This window comes from Eulemur rufifrons, chromosome 9 (genome assembly GCF_041146395.1).
Source record: "Eulemur rufifrons isolate Redbay chromosome 9, OSU_ERuf_1, whole genome shotgun sequence".
NCBI lineage: Eukaryota > Metazoa > Chordata > Mammalia > Primates > Lemuridae > Eulemur > Eulemur rufifrons.
Window position 1 is genome coordinate 38,629,374 of NC_090991.1, and position 20,836 is coordinate 38,650,209.

Here is a 20,836-nt window from a genome sequence, read left to right on the forward strand (position 1 = left end):
GGCAGCCCCTTCGCCCGGCGCCGCCCCGCCTAGCCGCCCGCCCGGCCCGGCCGCCGCTGCTGCGCACTTGCCGGGGAGCCAGCGACCGAGGGCGGAGGCGGGGAGGGAGCGACCGAGGCTGGGAGGGGTGTTGGCGAGCGCTCTCGCGCTGTGTATGGTCTATCGGAGGCAGCTGACCTTTGAGGAGGAAATCGCTGCTCTCTGCTCCTTCCTGTAGTAACAGCCGCCGCCGCCGCCGCCAGGAGCCCGGGCCCGGAGCGAGAGCCGCGGGGCGCAGAGCCGGCCGGGCTGCCGGACGGCTCAGCCCCACCAGGTGGGTGGCGGCGCTGTGCATCCCGGGCGGGCGGCGCGCGGAGAGGGGACACTCGACTCCCGCCCCTGCGCCGCGCCCCAGCCCCCTGGCACCCTTGCACCCCGGAGCCCGACGGCCGGGCTCAGGGCAGGGATCAGTCCTGGGCGCCGAGAGGGAGTTTCGGCACAGCGCGGGCTAAGGACGAGGGACGAGGGACGAGGGACGAGGGACGGGGATGAAGGGAGGCGGCCAACAGTGGGCGCCATCCCTGCGCGCAATGGAGAGGGCGCTGTCGTGCTGGACCGGGGGGAGACGCTGGCTGGAGCACAGTTGAGGGGCGCAGCCGGAGGGGGTGGCGTCGACCCCCACAACCCTGTCTTCAACAGCCCCAGCCGCGTGCCCGAGAGGGCCAAGCCGTCAAGTGGGCGCCTTCGCTGCGTTGCCCTAACTTTGGCTTGCAAGATCTCCCCTTCCCAGAAACTGTGACTCGGTATCCTAGGCAGGGTGGGGGGATTCTTGCAGCCCTCTCCAGAGGGCCTGTGGGCCTCCACTGTCAAGTTTCTCTTTCATTTTCTAGCCTCCCCCCCCCCCTCCCCGGGAAGCCCCGTGGGGCGAGGAGAGAGGAAGACAGGGAGGGCACCTGCCTCTCGAGAGCCCCCCCCTCCACCCCAGCTTCAGCGGGTTCCTTGTTGGAGGAGACGGGTGCCTTTCCCTTCCTCGCCATCCGTGTTCCCTCACAGGAAAGCGTGTCTGCGGGAGGGGAGGGGCCTGGCCTGACCGCGGTCCAGGGATGGGTAGACATGGCAGGGCCTCTGCCCAGGAGGTGCCTCTTCAGCCCTCTGCTCGTCCTAGGTGAACGGCCATGGCGGGCTGGATTCAGGCCCAGCAGCTGCAGGGAGATGCGCTGCGCCAGATGCAGGTGCTGTACGGGCAGCACTTCCCCATCGAGGTCCGGCACTACTTGGCACAGTGGATTGAGAGCCAGCCATGGTAGACGCCCCCTGCCCTGCGCCCTCCTCTGCAGGTCCCTACTGTCCAGGCCCCTTGGCCTCTATTCTACTCATTATGGTTTGGTGTGACTCTGGTCCTATCTGTCTTCTGTGCCTGAGGGGCGGTGTCCCTGGGAAAGGGGAAGAGGGAAATGGGAGCCTGGGAGGACAGAGAGGATGTTTCTAGACTTTGATGCCTGTGGAGTTGCCAGGAACAAGTCTTGTGGGCCCTGGACTGCCCTTAGTCATGAGCCTGGGATTTCCACTTCACTCTTGCTGCCTGACCTCCTTAACCAAGGAGGCGCCACAGCAGATTTCCCTCTCCTGCCCTGCCCCAAGGGATGCCATTGACCTGGACAATCCCCAGGACCAAACCCAGGCCACCCAGCTCCTGGAGGGCCTGGTGCAAGAGCTGCAGAAGAAGGCGGAGCACCAGGTGGGGGAAGATGGGTTTTTACTGAAGATCAAGCTGGGGCACTACGCCACGCAGCTCCAGGTGGGTGTGGACCTGGGGCCACCTGCAGGGAGGCAGCCTCTGCTCTTCTCCTTCCAGCATCAGAACCCCTGGGTTTTTTCCTGGCCTGGCCACTGACTCACCATATGACCATGAGCTTATTGGCAACTTTTCTTCAATTTCCCCCACCCCCTCTTTCTAAATTAGACCTGTCCTTTAGCATATCACAAAGCGAGGGTGGGTGGTGGTTGTTCCCAGCAGAAGGGGGATGGGCGAACTGGCTTTATGGACAGATGAGGCAGAAGGGATGGAGGTAGACTGAGTCAGGGTTCCTTTGTTGGAGAAAGGAAGACTGGCGGATTCTAGAAATGAGGGAAGGGGCAACAAGACCTCCCTCTTGGGCTCTTTTAAAGGCAGGAGGGGAGCTGGACACAAGGGCTTGAATTAAGGGTTTAGCAATAGGATGTAGCTTCTCCTTTACACGGGGTGGGGGGGGAAGCATGGAGGAAGAGAGGGAGTTTTGTGGAAGCAGGAAAGGGGTGTGGGTGGTAATCAGAGTCAAGCATTTATTGGAACTCACTTGTATTTCTTAGAGAACCCTTCTTAGACACAAACAACAGAGGGCTGGGGAAATAAAAGTCCATCCCAGAAGAGGGAGGAAACAGGATAAACCTGAGGGGAAGCCAAATAGGAGCCCAGGGTCAGGGGTATAGTAGAAACTACCTTGACCTTGGCCTCAGATGCCCTGAGTCTAAAGTCTTCCGCTCACTTACTTGGTTGTCTCTGGACAAATATGTAACCTCTCTGAGCACCAGTTTTCTCATCTGTGAAGCAGGGATTACAGTTTCTGCTTATGTCATGGGGTTTCCATGCTGTGAGAGTCAGAGGAGATGATAGATTGGAAGTGCTTTGTAAACTGTGGGTTTCTGATTCACTGCAAACCAAATATGAAGATCTGGGAAGGGAAATCAAAGAAAGAAGAGACAGAGGTGTCCCCGAGCCTGCCTGAGAGGCTCCCTGGGGAAAGCTGAGGCAGAGGCGGAGGGAAAGGAAGGGGAGGGCATGACTTGGGGACAGGCATGGCTGGGGTAGAGGGTGGCGGCTGGGAGCTGCTCTTGGGCTCTTTCAGAACACGTATGACCGCTGCCCCATGGAGCTGGTCCGCTGCATCCGGCACATTCTGTACAATGAACAGAGGCTGGTCCGAGAAGCCAACAATGTGAGTGTCCTGTGGGTGTGGGGAGGGGAGTTGGGAGGTCCTTCCATATGCCTTTCTGTCCAGACACAACTGTGTTTACCTAAAACACTGGCATGAGGAGAGCACCAAAGAGGTAGAGGCCAGGAGCAAGTTTGAGAGGCACCATTACATGCTGTTGTGGAGTGACCCCCCCTGGGTCCAGTCCCACTTACTAGCTGTGTGACCCGAGCAAGTTACTTATGCTCTCTGAATCTCTGTTTCTTCTATTGTAAAAAAGGGCTAGTAATAGTACCTACCTTATAGGGTTACTATGGGGATTAAATGAGATACTATGTGGGCCAAGGATAGACAAACCAACCAACCGAATAGAAAAGCAGGCCCTAAACACACGTACACACACACACACATGCACGCACATACACACACGCTCCTGGAAACTCCATCTGTGTCAGAGATGACATTACCAATTGCCAGGGGAAAAGATTTGACATTCAATCAATGGGGCTGAGGCCAGAATGAGAAATGTACTCTGGTATGTCCGCAAGGAGGAACTGAGGGAGGCGGACTCAGAGAGGTGAGGCCCAGGGAGGGGGAACAGGACTCATCTCTCAAGTTCTGAAATCATGAGGGTGTTAACATCTGCATGGACAATGGTATGAGTGATGTATCATCTGCAATAAAGCAAAATGAATTTCATACAGTGGTGTAGCAGTTAAAAATCCTAGAATAGTGCCTAGAGCACTACTAATTATTTTTTTATTATTTATTCATTAAATAATAAAAATCAGTGGACACTGATTTCAGGAACTTTACAGTTCTCTCAGTAAACATTTATTGAGGTCCTACTGTGTGTCTGATGCTGGACTAGGACTAGAGAAACAGGTAAAGCCCTGGTCCCTGCCCAGAAGGAATTCTGGCGATGATAGATTCTCCAGAGGTGAGCTGAGTGCTAAGGTGGCATATATGGAAAAGTACCTAACTCCGATTGGGGCCTGCTGGCAGGACAGTGTCCTGAGGTCTGGGACATCTGAACTACAGTGGGGAAAGAGGGAGGGACGGAGGAGGGATGAGTTTTCTAGTCAAAAGTGACAATAGGCTGGGTGCAATGGTACATACCTATAATCCCAGCTACTCGGGAGGCCAAGGCAGAAGGATCCCTTGAGCCCAGGAGTTCAAGTCCAGCCTGGGCAACATAGTGAGACCCTGTCTCTTACAAAATAATGATAATAACAGCATATTTGAGGGTGGGAAGGCACGAGCCATCTTATCACATTTGAAGGCTTGCAAGTAGTAAGAGTAACTGGGGTGAAGGAGCCAACTGTGGGACTGCAATAGATAAAAACAGATAGAGGGGCAGAAGCCAGAAGTCACAAAGTTTCTTCCAGCACAACCCATGTGTCCCTGACTTCTTGCAGTCACAGAGCTCCCTGTAAACGTACGAGCAGATTCAGCCCTGATTGAGAAATACATGTTCATGGTGCCGGGGGTGTCTTGGTCTGGGGGACCATTCCTTCTCCCTGCCAGAAAGCTGTTCTTGAACACCCGATGTCGACCTTGGGGGTTCTGTGCTGCACGGGACAGACAAGGGCTGAGCACTTGAGGGCCTCGCATCCTCGGGCAGGGAGACAGACCAGAAACAAGTAAACAAATACGAGAACAACACACTTTCAGATAAGAGCAGTACTACTGCGAATTGGCCCATCAGAGAAAGCCCCTCTGAAAAGGTACCAGTTCAAGTGCTTGCCTCGGGAGGATTTGGTGCCAGAATGTTCCAGACTGATGGAACAATAAGTGCAAAGGCCCCGAGGCAGGAACATGTCTGTGTGTTTAGGGAATAGAAACAGAAAGCACACATAGCCGAGGTGCTTGGGCAGCAGGGAAGCCGGAGGTGGAAGCAGGCAGGGGCTACCAGCCAGGCCCGCAGACGCTGTGGGAAGGAGTTTGCATTTTATCCTGTGAACAGTTCATTGGAAAGTCCCCTGTCAGCCATGTGTTGAAGGAATGGCTGCATCCAAGGAGGCCTTGTTAATAGGTCCTCATCACTTCATTTTTGGGTCTACAGGGCACCCATGGGAGGTTCTACCTCTTCCCACTTCCTAAGTTATAAGGAGGTCTTGGGTGAGGACGCAGATGACATGTGTTCGTGCAGCCCTGTTCCCCGCCACTTCCCCAGAACCTACCACGGCCGTGGCCCTGGGTCAATGAATGGATGTGGCATAAGGGAGCCGTCATCCTTAGCAGAGAAACACATGGGACACTTGGGACGTGTCGAGCACTAGTTGTTCTGTGGGAAATTAGATGGACCGTGTTTGGAATACTCTAGTGGAGGCCAGGTCTGAAATAGAAGTTTGTACCCCGAAGGTGCCGTTATCTGCAGGGTCACTTGTTTTTGCTCTCTCTTTCCCCTTTCCACCCCAATTCTGGCCAATGACTATCCTTCTGACTCAGAGAACTCTCCCTTCGCACCCTAGATTTGGAATTTGAGGTTTGTAGTATCAGCGCTCCCCAAAGCCTGAGGTTTTCTCCCATCCTCTCTGCCCCTTGTGACTGCCGCTCTGTCTGTCCCCAGTGCAGCTCTCCTGCTGGGATCCTGGTTGACGCCATGTCCCAGAAACACCTTCAGATCAACCAGACGTTTGAGGAGCTGCGACTGGTCACGCAGGACACAGAGAATGAGCTGAAGAAGCTGCAGCAGACGCAGGAGTACTTCATCATCCAGTACCAGGAGAGCCTGAGGATCCAGGGTGAGGCGGGGCGGCGGCTGCCGTGTGCTGCGGGGTGGGAGCCAGGAACATTCTGTGAGCTCCTACAGGGTAGGGACTGGGGCTACCCAGTCCCTCAACATCTTGCCCAAAGCCAGGTGGAAGGAATGGCTTCTGGAGATTGAGCCCCCGCTGTGGGCCAGACTATAGGCTAAGCCCTTTGCATGCATTATTTAATGCAACCCTCACAACAAGCATATGAAGTGGATAGTTTGTGTTATCCCCACTTTGCAGATGGTAACACTGAGGTTCAAAGAGAACAAATAACTTGGCCTAGGTTGCCTGTAAGTTGCAGAAATGGATCTCAACTAGAGATATGTCATAAAATCCCTGTACTATACTAACCAATATCCTCTCCTTAATTGTAGATATTTAAAGAATATATGAACAAATGAATAAATATGGGCAAAGTATTTCCTAACTCAAGGGAGAACTTGGGCTGGGAGTCTCTTGGTTGAACCAGGCTGGGGAGAGATAGAACTCCAGGAGTGCACCTTCTTGAGCCTCACAGATAGGATGCAGACTTGGGGGACAGGGTGACAGTGGAAAATTCTCCTATATCCTAGGTCTGTAGTTTGCCAATAGTTGTAAGGTTGATAAGGGTGTGGGGATAGAAAAAATTCCCTCCCAAGGAATTAACCCCAGGTACAATCTGAGGAGTCTTGAGACATGGCCCATCTCCTTCCCACTCCAGACTGACCCCACAGATATGTCACCCCATCCTAGTGAGAATAAGAAGTATCAAATTGCCTTTTCCTTTGCTCTTTTTAGTCTGGTTTCTCAAGGTAGAATCTTAGGTCATTGATTTTAGACCTTTTTTCTTTTCTAATATCTATATTCAAAGCTATACATTTTCCTCTAAGCACTGCTTTAGCTACATCCCATAAATTTAAAAATGCTGTATGTTATCATTCACTTTGAAGTATTTTATAATTTCTCTTGTGATTAATTCTTTTACCCATATGTTATTTAAAAATGTGTTTAATTTCTGTTTTTTTCTAGATGGCATATGGTTATTGATTTTAATATCATTATGGAATTCTCCTGTGATCAGAGAACATCTCTGTATGATCTCAGTTCTTATAAATTTCTTGAGACTTGTTTTGTGGTCCAGCATATGCTCTATCTTGGTGAAAACATGCACTTGAAAAGAGTGTATGTTCTGTAGTTATTTCATTCAAAAAATCAATAATAAATTCGGTAATGTTAACATAAAAGGTAAAGTTTTACAAAAAACAAACAAACACAACATCTATGCTTCTGTTTCAGGCTACTTTCCAAAACAAAACTTAGTGAATAGAGTGGCATTGCTTTACATATTTGCAAATCTCTTTAATATTAGGCTTTGTAAGAGATAGCTGGATCTTGCTTTCAAACTGTTGTAGTATCACACATCTTATAGTCTCTAGAAAACTCCATTGGATACTTATGTGATAGTAAGAGTGAAAGAGGCAAATAAGGTCTTATGAAAATAGTTTTGACTTTGTGGACTCCTGTAAGGGTCTTAGGAACCCTCCAGGGATCCTTGATCTATACTTTGAAAACCACCAATCTGTGTCTTTATTGATTGTTTTTTCCTAATTGCTTTATCTGTTGCTAGAAGAGAGGTATCAAAATCTTCAATTATTACTGTGAAACTCTCTACTGCTCCAATTCTGTAAATATTTTCTTTACATATTTTTAAGCTTTGCTATTAGATGTATCCACACTTATAATTATTTTGACTATCTTATCAGTTGACATCATAATCATATGAAATGCCTATCTTAATCTATGTAATACTCTGTCTTGAAATCTACTTTATTAGATATTAATATAACTACCTCAGCTGTCTTATTTTCCATTTCACACAGCATATTTCTATGCTTTTTTAAAAATTTTAAAATGTAGTTAGCATATATTTGAGTCTTGCTTTGTATTTATTCTGACAATCACTGCTTTTAATTGAGATGTTTAGGCCATTAACATTTAATGTAATAATTAATATGATTATATTGAAGCCTACCTTTTTAATATTTCTTTTCTGTTGTGTCCCTTTTTGATTTTTGTTCCTCTGGTCTTCCTTTTTTGGATCACCTAAATTTTTTTTAAGTTCCATTTTTATTTAACTGTTTAAGGTCTTTCCCTAACCCTGCCCTGTCAGTGCTTTCTATACCCTGTGATGAGCACAATACCTTAAACATCATAGGTATTCAGTAAATATTGGCAGGATGATCTAGCATATCTTCCTCCCATCTGAATTCACCCCAGAAGGACCTCAGAAAAAGGGCAGCCCCTTCTGTTTATGGAAATAGAAGATTTCAGACCATTATTTCTACCCAAGTCCTTTGACTGTTGACGGTATTTCTGAGCGTGTACTTGGTTTTCTGTTTCCTGTGCGTGGGATTAGGTTGGATTCTGGTTTGGGTTTGTGCCGTCGTGCAGTGTCAGTTCAGTCTCCTTTATCGAGCTCATGAATCAGAGACACAGACTGGGGCTCTGCCTGTGCCCGGGAAGGCTCAGCTCCCTCCAGTGGAGCAGGACAGCTGCCCCACGTCTCCCTGGCCTCCTGCCCAGAAGCTGCTGCAGATTTCCAGGAGGGACTAGGAGGGTCCTTGCAGGACCCCCGAGGTGGCCGTCCAGCCTACTCGGATACGCTCTGTGCCTGACGATGCTGTTCTGCTCAGCACCCTGCAGTGAGATGGAAACCATCTCTCTAAGTCCCAGGTCTGGGCTTTTCCTGGCCGTCTCGAGTTGCTTTTGTCTGTCCCAGCTGGTGCATTCCATGGGCAGGGACGAGGTCAGTGCCACATGGCCCTCGGAGGCCAGCCAGGAACGCGACCAAGACGTGCTGACGCGCACATCTTCTCGACTCGGGGGCGAGGACGTGGGCTGCTCAGAAAGGTTGTTGACGGGAGCAGCAGTCCCGGCAGCTGGGATGGTGCTTGTCTCTGTGAGGGAGGGATGGGCTGCAAGCTAGGGAGGTACACAGGTGGCAGTAACTGTGGGAACGTCTGATTTCTTAGGCTAGGTTCTAGATACGCAGGTGTTCCTTGTATTACTCTTGGCACCTTCCATGTGTCTTGAGTATTGCATGGTAGCTATTTTGAAAGCAGTTAACAAGGCCGCCCCACTCCCTGCTCCTGCCCTGGCTGGGATTCCTCACACCAGCGTGGGGAGAAGCTGCCCCCAACCCTCGCTTTCCTCAGGGGGTCCTGGACACTCTCCCTTCTCTGTCCGTCTGTCTCTGAGCTCACAGCGACCAGCCTGGACAGACGTGTCAGGCACCTTCCAGCACCCGGAGAAACTCCTTCCCTGAGGAGAGACTCTGGGGCAGGGGACAGGGCGGAGCCGCTGGGGCAGGGGCCTCCCTGGGGGGCTTTGCTGTGGGCAGGAGGGGGCTGAGCAGCCGCTGGTCTCTGTCCCCTTTCATTCCCGTCCCGTCGCCCGTGACTGAGAAGGACAATCTCACACAGACCTGCGCCTGCCGGGCTGTTTCTCCAGCACCTTCTGTTTCATCACTTATTTCCCCTTCAGCTGCCCTCTGAGGCAGGTGCCGCCACTCTCCCGATTTACACTCGGGGAGACCGAGGCACGAGAAAGTAAAGTGATTTGCCCAAGTTGGCCCAGCTAGTGAGAGTCGCGGGCGCACTTCGCACCTGGGCAGCCCGGCTCCAGGCTGGGCCCGTGAGCGGGGTTGGCGGCCCCTGTGTGGGGCAGTGGCAGGCGGGAGGGAGACGGGCAGGACTCGCCCTGGGCTGCACTGCGAGTGCCCCGGGGGCCGCTCAGAGTGAGGGGGCTGGTGACAGGGCCCGGGGCTGCCTTCTGAGTCGTTCACCTCGGCAGCCCGGCTGTCAGGAACCCCGACTTGCCCTTGACGGGATGTCTGACCCCCTGAGGGTCCTGCCGCAGAGCAGGTGAGTGGGCTCCTCTGGGCTCCTGCCGGACGCTGGGAGATGACGGTCGTGGTGTCCTGTCCCCTCCTCTAGCTCAGTTTGCCCAGCTGGCCCAGCTGAGCCCCCAGGAGCGCCTGAGCCGGGAGACGGCCCTGCAGCAGAAGCAGGTGTCCCTGGAGGCCTGGCTGCAGCGCGAGGCCCAGACGCTGCAGCAGTACCGCGTGGTGAGTGGGTGCCGGGTCCCTCCTCCCAGGCATGGAGCGCCGCGTCCTGCGTCTCTGGGACCCGACAGAGGGTAGAGTCGGGAGGAGAGCGGGACCCAGGAGAGCAGGGGTCCAGATCCGTCTTTCCTGGGGGCGGGGTGAGGGGGAGCAGGTCGGGGGAGGCCTGGCCTGGGCCCTGCCATCGCTGAGCGGGGCCCTGCAGAGTTGTCTGTGGAGCCCAGCAGGGCCTGCTGTCCCCACCTTTCTGCAGGAGCTGGCCGAGAAGCACCAGAAGACCCTGCAGCTGCTGCGGAAGCAGCAGACCATCATTCTGGACGACGAGCTGATCCAGTGGAAGCGGCGGCAGCAGCTGGCCGGGAACGGCGGGCCCCCCGAGGGCAGCCTGGACGTGCTGCAGTCCTGGTAATGGGCACGGTTGGCGCGTGGGGCAGGCAGGGGCCGGGGGTGGCACCAGCTGCTTCTGCCTCCTGCGCTGGCACGTGCAGCAGGCCCCCTCGGCCTTGTGACAGCTCTTATTTCACCAGCGGGCCTGGCTCCTGATACAGACCTTGGTCCCCCATCGGTGCCACCTCCCCCAGGAGGGGAGTCACTGTCCTGGGGAACGTGGAGGCGCTGGCGTGTGCAGTGTCACTCTGGCTGGTTGGGCCTAAGTCCGGGTCACCCTGCTGTGTATTTCTCTGCACTTCTGGAAGGCAGGGAGCTCTGCTCCACGGGGTAGGAGGTGCGGGGAAAGCACAACGCCCAGTGCTGGGTGAGGGTGGAGCTGTGTCTTGGGGGTTCTCCCCAGACCGGGAGCCTCCCAGCCTCTGGCCTGGGGTCTGGGGAAGAAGCCGTCATCCTCCTGTTGGTCCTGGGGCTCCCGTGCAGGTGTGAGAAGTTGGCTGAGATCATCTGGCAGAACCGGCAGCAGATCCGCAGGGCCGAGCACCTCTGCCAGCAGCTGCCCATCCCCGGGCCAGTGGAGGAGATGCTGGCCGAGGTCAATGCCACCATCACAGACATCATCTCAGCCCTGGTGACCAGGTGACTGCTGCCTCTCGGCCACACCCAGCGGGGCAGGGCCAGCTCCCATTGCGGGGTTTATGGGGTGTGAGGGCAGCAGGGCTTTCCAGACCAGGAGCTCTGCTTCCCTCCTGTCTCTCTCTGCCTCGCCCCTGCCCGCTCCACCTCCAGTTGCTGCGGCTGCTGGCACCGCCCTTGCCCAGTGTGTACTGTGGACACCACAGGAGGTGCCCTGAGGCCCTGCAGCCCCTGCCAGCTGCTGAGTCCCTGTCCCTCCCTCTCCCCACCATCTCCTGCCTCCTGGGGTGGGGGCAGCGCTGTGCCACCTGCTGTTCCTTCACCTGCTGAGCCCATGGGAGGCAGCCCCCCACAACACACAGAGAGCCCTGGAGCCCTTTCCCTGAGGCAGCATCTCATGGTCCGTGTGGTCACTGTGTCCCCGCAGCACGTTCATCATCGAGAAGCAGCCTCCTCAGGTCCTGAAGACCCAGACCAAGTTCGCAGCCACCGTGCGCCTGCTGGTGGGCGGGAAGCTGAATGTGCACATGAACCCCCCCCAGGTGAAGGCCACCATCATCAGCGAGCAGCAGGCCAAGTCCCTGCTCAAGAATGAGAACACCCGCAAGTAATTGAGCCGCTTCTCCCTCCACTGCCTCCCTCTCCCTGAGCTCGGGTTTGGGGGCTACTTCTATTCTATAGCTATTGGGGTCCTGTGCAGTTGGGGACAGTCCTGCCTCCCTCCCTTTTGGTCTCCCTGGTTTACTCTGTTCCTGTACATAGATGTTCCCCAACTTACAATATGGTTACATCCGGATAAACCCATTGCAAGTTGAAAAAATTGTAAGTCAAAAATGCATTTAAGACACCTAAACACACAACGTCATAGCTTAGCTCAGCCTTCAATGTGCTTAGAACGCTTACACTAGCCTACAGTTGGGCAAAAGCAGCTGGCAACGTAGTCCACTGCAGGGTATTGGTGGTTTGCCTGGCGATCACACAGCCGAGTGGAGCTGCGGCTCGCTGCCACCGCCGGCATCAGAGAGACTAAAGTTCCGCTTTCTGCTGAGTGGCCTTCGCGCCATGGTAAAATCGAAAAATTGCAAGTGGATTCATCATACGTCGAGGCCACAGGGTATATACTACACTCCTCGGGCTCAGAGGCCTTCCCCAGGCCTTGCCTGTGCCCTGCACATAGTTAGGTCAGTAGTATTTTGCCACTTAATGTTCCAGGACCTGTGCTGAGCGGTGGGGACGCAACTGTGATCCCGGCAGAACCTGGCTGTCTCCTTGCCCAAGCTGTGGACTAGCAGAGTAGGCAGCAGACAGTGAGAAACGAGTACTGGGGAAGCCGTGTGACCAGGGAGGTTCACAGGGCGTGCGGAAGGCGTCAGGGGGCAGGAATGAAAGAAAGGACAATTAGTCTCAGGCTACCAGCCGAATGGAGGGTAGCTAGTGACAGGGGGTGGAGAGAACGTGTGCCATGACCTGAGGGAGGAGTATAGAGAAAGAATATGGTGGCCGAGAAGGGGGTGGAGCGGTCCAGGGTCAGGGCAGGTCTCCCACAAAGTATGCAGTGGATGAATGAGTGATGTGGGAGACTTGGTCCCTCCTTTGTCATCCAATTAAAAATGTTTACTGAGTGCTTGCCACGTTGTCTGGGGATACGATGAAGAAGAAGATGAACAAGGCTCCCACTCTCTTAGAGCCTGCATTGTAGCTGGGGAGAAAGATAATAGTGCACTTTGAAAAATAAAGTGGCGCCAACAAGTGATAAACTCTATAAAGAAAATGAAAACATGCCGGGCGCAGTGGCTCACGCCTGTAATCCTAGCACTCTGGGAGGCCGAGGCGGGAGGATCACTTGAGGTCAGGAGTTCAAAACCAGCCTGAGCAAGAGCGAGACTCCTGTCTCTACTAAAAATAGAAAGAAGTTAGCTGGACAACTAAAAATATATAGAAAAAATTAGCTGGTCATGGTGGTGCGTGCCTGTAGTCCCAGCTACTCAGGAGGCTGAGGCAGGAGGATTGCTTGAGCCCAGGAGTTTGAGGTTGCTGTGAGCTAGGCTGACGCCACGACATTCTAGCCCGGACAACAGAGTGAGACTCTGTCTCAAAAAAGAAAAAAAAAGAAAGAAAATAGGGTGCTATCCTGGCATCTGGATGTGTGTTCGGGGCAGGTTGGTGGAGGCCAGTGTGGTGAACAACAGCAAGTAGGTGGACGAGGGGCCCGTTTCCGAGGGGATCTCTGAGCTGAGACCCAAAAGAGGAGAAGGTTGGGAGTGTTTAGGGTGACAGGAAGAGCAAGTGCAAAGGTCCTGAGGTAGGCACCAAGCTTGGCCTGTTCAGCAGCCAGCCAAGGCCAGCATGGTTTGCATGTACAGAGTGAGGGGAGAGGAACTCAGCAAGGCCAGGAGGGTGGGCAGGGGTTGATCACGAGGGGTCCTTGTAGGCTGTGGCTAAGAATTTTATTTTAAGTGCACCAGGAGCCACCAGAAGCCCGCAGAGGTCCCACAGCAATCTCAGCGCCCAAGGAATTTCAGGCTAATCACAGAGGTCCAGACCTCACCATTGGATAGACCCAGTCTTGGGTACTCTCAGGATGATGAACAGAGAGACACTGAGGAATGTTCTTGGGGGTGGAGGGCACGGGCCACCAGCAGGGCTGACCAGGGGAAGACCCCAGCCCAAGGCACGGAGGGGACCATGCTTCCAGCCCGGACCCACGTGGAGCTGGGCCTCCCCTGTCCTTTGCAGCGAGTGCAGCGGGGAGATCCTGAACAACTGCTGCGTGATGGAGTATCACCAGGCCACGGGCACCCTCAGCGCCCACTTTAGAAACATGGTGAGGACAGCGCCTAGCTCTGGAGGGAAGGTCTGCCCAGAGCCGAGTCCTTGTAAGCCGCCGCCATCTCCCTGTCCCCCTCTGACCTCCCGCTCTGCAGTCACTGAAGAGGATCAAGCGTGCTGACCGGCGGGGCGCAGAGTCTGTGACAGAGGAGAAGTTCACTGTCCTGTTTGAGTCTCAGTTCAGTGTTGGCAGCAATGAGCTCGTGTTCCAGGTCAAGGTGAGCCACCCCACCCCCAGCCCTTCCATCCCTGCAGGTCACCCAGAGAGGCGAAGGGGTCTGGCTGGGGCCACCTGGCTGGTTCGGGGAGGCCAGAGTGCTGTGAGTCCTCACATGGGTCTCCGGCCAGTGACCCCGTGATGCTGAGAAACCCGCTTTAACTCTGCGGGTACCTGTGTGCTAAGTTGTCACCTGGGACTAGCCCACACAATTCAGGCAATGGGCTCAGAAAAAATAGATTGTGTTTTTTTGTTTGCTTGTGCCTAGGTTTGTTGGGAGGCGCTGTGGTTGGCACTGCGGGTGAGGCAGGAGGGCTGGTGTCTTGCCTAAGCGGAGGGCAGATGGTGGTCATACCCCCTCAACTCTCATTCCTTTGACTCCTGTAGACTCTGTCCCTACCAGTGGTTGTCATCGTCCATGGCAGCCAGGACCACAATGCCACAGCCACCGTGCTATGGGACAACGCCTTTGCTGAGCCGGTGAGCCCCCTGGGGACACCCACCTCGGCCCCCCAGACCCCAGGACTCTCCTGGGGTCAGCCCTAACCCTGGGCCACTATTGAGTGGTTGTTCCCCACCCAGGACAGACCAGACCTAGGGTGAGCCAGGAAGGGCACCTGCCCTCGGGCGTGTCATCGGGCTCTGCCTGGGTGGCGGGTTTCTGGGTTGGGGTCTCCGGGTTCTGGGGACCTGGTCTTTGGGCCCTGGTCTCGGATCTTCCTTCAGCTGTGGCCAGGGTCCCGGGTCTCCAGCCTGCATGCTCAGCCCTCGTCTGCCCCACCCCCACTTCCTTTCTCCTGTGTTTGTGTCACCTTTCTAGATCTTTCTCAGTGCCCCCGTCTCTTGGTGTCTGTGTGTCTCCTGTGTGTGTGCGTGTACGTGTGTAAACATTCCCAACTCCCTCCATCCGCCTTTTCCCCGTTCTTCCCTCCCTCTCAGGGCAGGGTGCCATTTGCCGTGCCCGACAAAGTGCTGTGGCCGCAGCTGTGCGAGGCGCTCAACATGAAATTCAAGGCCGAAGTGCAGAGCAACCGGGGCCTGACCAAGGAGAACCTCGTGTTCCTGGCGCAGAAACTGTTCAACAGCAGCAGCAGCCACCTCGAGGACTACAACAGCATGTCCGTGTCCTGGTCCCAGTTCAACAGGGTGAGGAGCCCGGGCCCTCAGCTGCCCGCCCTGGCCCACAGGGTCCTGTCCCTGCCCTGCCTCACAGACGGGTTACTGCCCGGGGCCAGCACCCCACCCTCTCCCACCACCCGGAGAAACGGGGGCTCGTACACCCGAGAAACGCAGGCGGGGCTGCGGGAACTGCGCTGCGCCGTGAGAGCCAGAGCAGGATGACAGAAGGACCCAGAGCCCAGGGCGTCGGGATCCGCAGGCTCTAGTCTCCTAGACCTGTTCACTGATTTGCCAGGCCCCTTCCTTCCTCCGTGCTTCCGTTTCCCCATCTGTAAAATGAGAGGAGGGGGCAGGAATGACTCTGGAAGTACCGTCCTCACACCTCCCACTCCTACCCACGGGACTGTCCCAGGCGCCTGTGTCGTAGGAGTGGCGTGAGGTTATTCTCTGGGTCCCGAGGACCCGAGTTTGTGGAATGCCGGGGTGTGGGGGCAAGTAGGGGTGAGGAATTAGGAGAAGGCTGGGTGGGGACAAGAGGGCACTGACCTTCCCGGGCCACCTGTGACCCGGGACAGCAGCCCTGACTCGGGGTCTCCTGGGGGCCCCCAGGAGAACTTGCCGGGCTGGAACTACACCTTCTGGCAGTGGTTCGACGGGGTGATGGAGGTGCTGAAGAAGCACCACAAGCCCCACTGGAATGACGGGTGAGCAACGGGGCTGGGAGCCGGCCTTGGGCTTGGGGACAGTGGCTGCTGGCCCAAGCAGTGACACTCGATGCTCTGTGCACCAGGGCCATCCTCGGCTTTGTCAATAAGCAGCAGGCCCACGACCTGCTCATCAACAAGCCCGACGGGACCTTCTTGCTGCGCTTTAGTGACTCAGAAATCGGGGGCATCACCATTGCCTGGAAGTTTGACTCCCGTGAGTGCCCGTTCTGCCCACCTGCAGCCCCAGGGCCCTGGCTCCCGTCCCCTTGCTCCCCACCCTCCGTCCTTCAGGCCTGCGTCCTTAGAAGGTGCCTACTGGGAAAGCTCGGGGCTGGGCTTAGTGTGGGGAGCTCTGCTTGGAAATGTGTTCCATTTTCCATTTGGGAGAAGGTAAAATCACCACCCCGTAGACTGCACGGCTCCTGGGCGGAGCTTCCTGCTCTCGCCTCTGCCACAACCAGCCTGTCCACATCTACTTGCCCAGGTGCCGAGTAGAACGTTCCCGCAGCGCAGGCTGGTAACAGCCGGATTTCTCTCAAGTCGGCCGTAAACCCCCAAAACCTGGCCGCCCTCCTCCTGCCAGCAGTGGTTGTGGGAACGAAGTTGTCCTTTTCACAGCGGACCGTAACCTGTGGAACCTGAAACCGTTCACCACTCGGGATTTCTCCATCAGGTCCCTGGCTGACCGGCTTGGGGACCTGAGCTATCTCATCTACGTGTTTCCTGACCGCCCCAAGGATGAGGTCTTCTCCAAGTACTACACTCCTGTGCTCGGTGGGTCCCGCCCCGGGTCCCTGCTGCCCGGCGCCCCCTGGGCTCTCCCCCAGCCCATGAACGGAGCCCGTGGGCTGGGCAGGGGGGCTCCCCAAGAAGAGCCCGGGGCTATTTGCCCTGCGGGTTTTGGCCCATGGGATGGTGGGGAGGATTTGAGAGCTCTCGGCTGAGGAGAGGGAAAGTGAAACCCATCCCAGCTCGCTTGTGGGCAAAGCGAAAGCTGGGTGGATTCTCACTTCTGCACCCTCGCAGGGAGCCAGGCAGTGCCGGGATGGTTCCCGCCCAGTCCCTGCTCTGCTCCCACCTGAGCCGGCTGCCGTCTCCGCTCCCCACCCTCAAACCTGCCCCCAAGTTGAGTGTGGGATGAAAGGGGGATAGGTTTTTCCTCTTCAGCCTGTCGCAGATCCATTGGTTGGGTTTGCTTCTAGTTCAGCAGGGGTGGGGGCAGGGAGAGAGAAAGCAAATAGCCAGAAAAGGAACCAGGAGCAGGACTGGGGTTGAAGCCAGGGTCTTGCGGACCCTCAGACTGGATCCATCAGCAGGTGTTTTTAGGGAGTCCTTGGGAAATCTCATCCCTGCTGAGGCCCCAGGGTGGTGTGAGCAGGAGGCAGACTGCAGAGGGGTGGGCTTCCACCCCACCTGGGACTTCCCAGAGAGTTTGGTTCTCACCACTGTCCTCCCCTTGGCAGTTAAAGCAGGTGACGGATACGTGAAGCCACAGATCAAGCAAGTGGTCCCTGAGTAAGTGTCCAGGGCCCGGCTCTGGCTCTCTTCCCGCCTGTCTTCTCCTCCCCCCTGTCTTCTCCTCCCCCCTGTCTTCTCCTCCCTGTCTTCTCCTCCCCCCTGTCTTCTCCTCCCCCCATCTTCTCCCCAGACACTGCTGTCTCTCCTGTTCCTGGACCTCCACATTCCATACCCCATCCCCTGGGGAAAGCTGACTCAGGCCAGGGGAGGGACCTGGGCTTGGTCATGCTGTGGCCAGTACCCAGGGCCCAGTCCTGCAGCCAGAGCCCCAGGCCCAAGAAAGACATTAAGTATGCCCCCTGAGCCCCTCCCTCCCCAGGTCAGCCACCCCCAGCCTCCCTGGCGGCTGAGGCTCTGTCTGTCCTGCTTCCTCCTGCAGGTTTGTGAACGTGTCTGCAGACGCCGGCGCCAGTGCCGCCACGTACATGGACCATGCGCCCTCCCCATCTGTGTGCCCCCAGGCTCACTATAACATGTACCCACAGAAGTAGGTGGTGTTCTCATGGGGGGCCCTCGCCCCAGGCTGGCCCCCTGCAGGGCTCGTGTAAAGGGATCCAGGGCTCCTCTAGGTCCGGGTGGGACCGGGGTGCTGGGAAAGCGAGATGAGCCAGGAAAACACACAGAGCATTTTGAAGCTAGACATGGCAGGGAGCCGGTCCTCACTACCGTGCTGACCCAGCTGGGTGACCCCGGGTGAATGATTGGGCCTCTTTGATGCTCAGTGTCCTCATCTGTAAAATGGGGGCAGGAACACCTACTTCCTGAGATGGGGTGAGGATTACATGAGACGATGCAGGGAAAGCATCGCACAGGGAGGCTGTCGTGAGGGCCCGATACAGGCAGCTATTTATGGGGCGGTTCTCCATAAGAGTCAGGTGGGAATGGGGTATAAAACAAATCCTGTTCCTTATAGGGGTGGCCTGGGCTGGACGTCAGGGTGGCAGCAAGCTACAATGGGACCACCAAGGTTTGGGAGTCACAGAGACCCAGATTCCAATTCTGACCCCACCACCTATAGCCAGGTGGCCCTGAGCAAGTTTCCTGACACAGCGTAGTCTGTTTCCTCCTTTATAAAGTGGGGTGAATGCCTGCATTACAGGTGGCCGTGACAACTGCAGTCCTGTGGTTATAGGCCCACCCCGCTGTAGGTGCTTGGTGAATGGTGTGGTGCCTAGTTTCAGTGAATAGCATCCCAGGTGGCCAGGGCTCACTGGCCCAGCCACGCGGCTTTACAGATGAGGACAAGGAGAGAAGGGAAGTGGATTTTTTCCTAACCTCATTTGCTGAGGTGTGAGTAGACTGGGGCGTCTCCCCGGGAGCCAGTGGCCGACCGCAGCCCAGCTTGGGGGGGTGTGGCCAGGACGAGTCCTATTCTCATGAGACTGGCTTGAGTGGGGAGCAGGAGGGGCTGCCCCCCAGGGTTGGGGCTGTGAGACGTGCCAGCTGCCTCTGACGTCCTTCTCTCTCTACCAGCCCTGACCCTGCCCTTGAGCAGGACGGAGAATTTGACCTGGACGAGAGCATGGATGTAGCCCGGCACGTGGAGGAGCTCTTGCGCCGACCCATGGACAATCTTGGCCCTCGCCTCTCCCCCCCTGCTGTTCTCTTCACTCCTGCCAGAGGCTCCCTCTCATGAATGTTCGAATCCCACGCTTCCCTTGGGAAACGATATTCAATGTGAAGAGCTCGTGTTAATTGTGATTTTAGAATTGCTGTGCATACTGATGCCTCTGCAGGCAGCACGGGACGCGTGCGTTTGTGTGTGCTTGTGCACGAGGCGTGCCTGCCGTGCCCGGCAGTCCTGGGGCTGTGCTGCAGCAGCCGCGGCCCTTCCTCAGATCCAGGCATCCAGGAGCCGGCTGGGTCTGTGTCCGTCGTGGAGAGACCGAGCCTCTGTCCCTGCGGGTGCTCAGTGCAGGCAAGCCTGTTCCTCCTGTGTCTTTCGTCTGCTCTGTAGCTATTTGAATGAAATTATCCAAGAAGGGAAAGGAGACAGAGTCTCTAAGCTAAAGTCTCACTCCTGAGAAGCTTGGCCCTCCCAAATGTGTATATGCCTGTCCGTGCAGCTGTCCTCACGCACACGCGTTGGTCTAATTGATTCTTTCCCTCAGGAGGGAGGTTGGGGCTTGTTTTTGAGTAATATTTTATACTTTAGTGAATGTGGACTCCAGACTTTGTGTGAACTCTGAGAGTTTGGGCCGCGGCCATGTCCTGAACATGGTAGAGCTGGGTTGAGTCAAGTCAAGGCTGTCTGGGCTGCTCTGAGTACTTACTTGGCCTCTTGTCCTTGAACCAGGAGGTTGGGTGTTTCAAGTCTGCCCCCAAAAGTTCCACCAGGATCCCCTCCCCTCCTGGGGGTCAGGCCTGACCCTCTGTCTTTGGCTTTTTGTCTGTGACCTTGCTTTCTGGAGAGGAGAAAAAGACTGGTCTAGGACACAGTGGGCAAACGGGGGACCTGGGACTTGGAGAGCCGATCCCTCCCTCCTGGGAAAAAAAAACTGCGGCAAGAGACAAGTGGCCAAGCAGCCGCTTGCTGCATGCCTGTGGAATCCGGAGTGAGGGGTAAAAGCTGATCTCGCTGGGCTCCCCTGGGAGGTGGGACCCGGGCGCGGCCTCCGCTGTTGCGTAACTGGCTGTGGTCTGAGGCGGCCTTGCTCCCGGCCCGCGCCGCCCTCCGAGGCTGTACGACCCACAGCCGGGGGCAGCTGACCGCAGGAGACTGGGGGTCCCAGGCTGAAACATCTCTGAAGGGAGGCGGAGACGAGAAGACGGAGTCTTTTGTAGTTTGTACAAAGAACACACATTTGTGTAAGTGTTTTTGAATAAAATGTTTTTTTCCATAACTGCTGTGGCTCCAGCTTTGGGGAGCTGGCAGCGCTGGGGATCCCTGGAGCTGGAGTCATTTTGTTCCTTCCCTCTCTGGCGTTAACTTTTAGCCTTAAGTTACAACTCTGCTCCCTTTTCTGTGGTTTTGAGGGTGTTAACCACCGCTGGAATACTGTCAGTGCTTCTCAGAAGGCTAAGGAACTAGGTTAGGGGCCACATATTCCCAAGATAGCAGGAGACTTGAGGTTTTTCAGGAAAAGACGGGAGCCCCAGGGCCGGGCAGGACTGTGGTCTGGCCTCTCCCCAGCAGCTACCGCAGTAAGTGGTCTCAAAGCTGGGGGCTGAGGGCCAGCGCCAAGATGGCTCTCCACCCTCTGGAGCCGGGCAGCTGTGAGGACCACAGCAGCAGTCCCACCCTCCCTGGCCTCTTCCAGGGACCAGCAGGTGGCACCATCCTGCAGCTGCTGTGTGTTCAAACAGCTGACCCTGAGGGAGGCCGGGTGGAGGCAGGAGGACTAGTCTTCCATTTGGACACCCTGGCGCCAAGCTGCAGCTAGTCCGGGGCGACCTTGGGGTGGGGGCTGGGGGAGTGAGGCCCTGCGGGCAGGTTTCTTCAGCGCTGGAGGAGGGCAGGGGCACGGGGCTGGCTGATGGGGCTGGTGGGGAGGGAAGCGGGCGCCCACAGGCAGCACTAATCTCCGCTTCCATCTCTGCGAGGGAAGGCGCTCGAAAGCACTCGCGTCTCAGGCAGCGCCGGTCTCCATGGCGCTGGCTGGGGGGCAGGGGGTGGGGAGAAGCTGAGCTGA

The 20,836-nt window shown here is 56.0% G+C and overlaps 1 protein-coding gene across 4 annotated transcripts; it reads left to right on the top strand.

The window, feature by feature from the left end:
- The first annotated feature begins 215 nt into the window (after positions 1-215).
- Positions 216-19,972, top strand: LOC138392140 (signal transducer and activator of transcription 5A). 4 transcript variants are annotated; one of them, XM_069482556.1, is made up of 19 exons: positions 216-313; positions 1,145-1,282; positions 1,621-1,777; positions 2,865-2,954; positions 5,503-5,677; positions 9,664-9,794; positions 10,045-10,196; positions 10,662-10,817; positions 11,242-11,421; positions 13,551-13,638; positions 13,739-13,861; positions 14,248-14,340; positions 14,800-15,006; positions 15,589-15,683; positions 15,770-15,900; positions 16,305-16,460; positions 17,150-17,201; positions 17,584-17,691; positions 18,678-19,972. In XM_069482556.1, exons 2-19 carry the CDS (start codon positions 1,155-1,157, stop codon positions 18,838-18,840), a joined length of 2,385 nt encoding a protein of 794 aa, XP_069338657.1. In that variant the 5' UTR covers positions 216-313; positions 1,145-1,154; the 3' UTR covers positions 18,841-19,972. The 4 variants fall into 4 exon arrangements, with proteins under 4 accessions (XP_069338657.1, XP_069338659.1, XP_069338658.1 ...); XM_069482558.1 differs by lacking the exon at positions 14,248-14,340; XM_069482557.1 differs by lacking the exon at positions 2,865-2,954.
- Positions 19,973-20,836: the final 864 nt, after the last annotated feature.

What these genes read in the sequence shown, in the direction of transcription:
- LOC138392140 (XM_069482555.1), top strand. Translation starts at nt 1,475, where the DNA reads ATGCCTGTGGAGTTGCCAGGAACAAGTCTTGTGGGCCCTGGACTGCCC. An exon ending in AGCTCGTGTTCCAGGTCAAG is followed by an intron (nt 13,862 to 14,247) that starts GTGAGCCACCCC and finishes TGACTCCTGTAG; the next exon opens with ACTCTGTCCCTACCAGTGGT. An exon ending in TATAACATGTACCCACAGAA is followed by an intron (nt 17,692 to 18,677) that starts GTAGGTGGTGTT and finishes TCTCTCTACCAG; the next exon opens with CCCTGACCCTGCCCTTGAGC.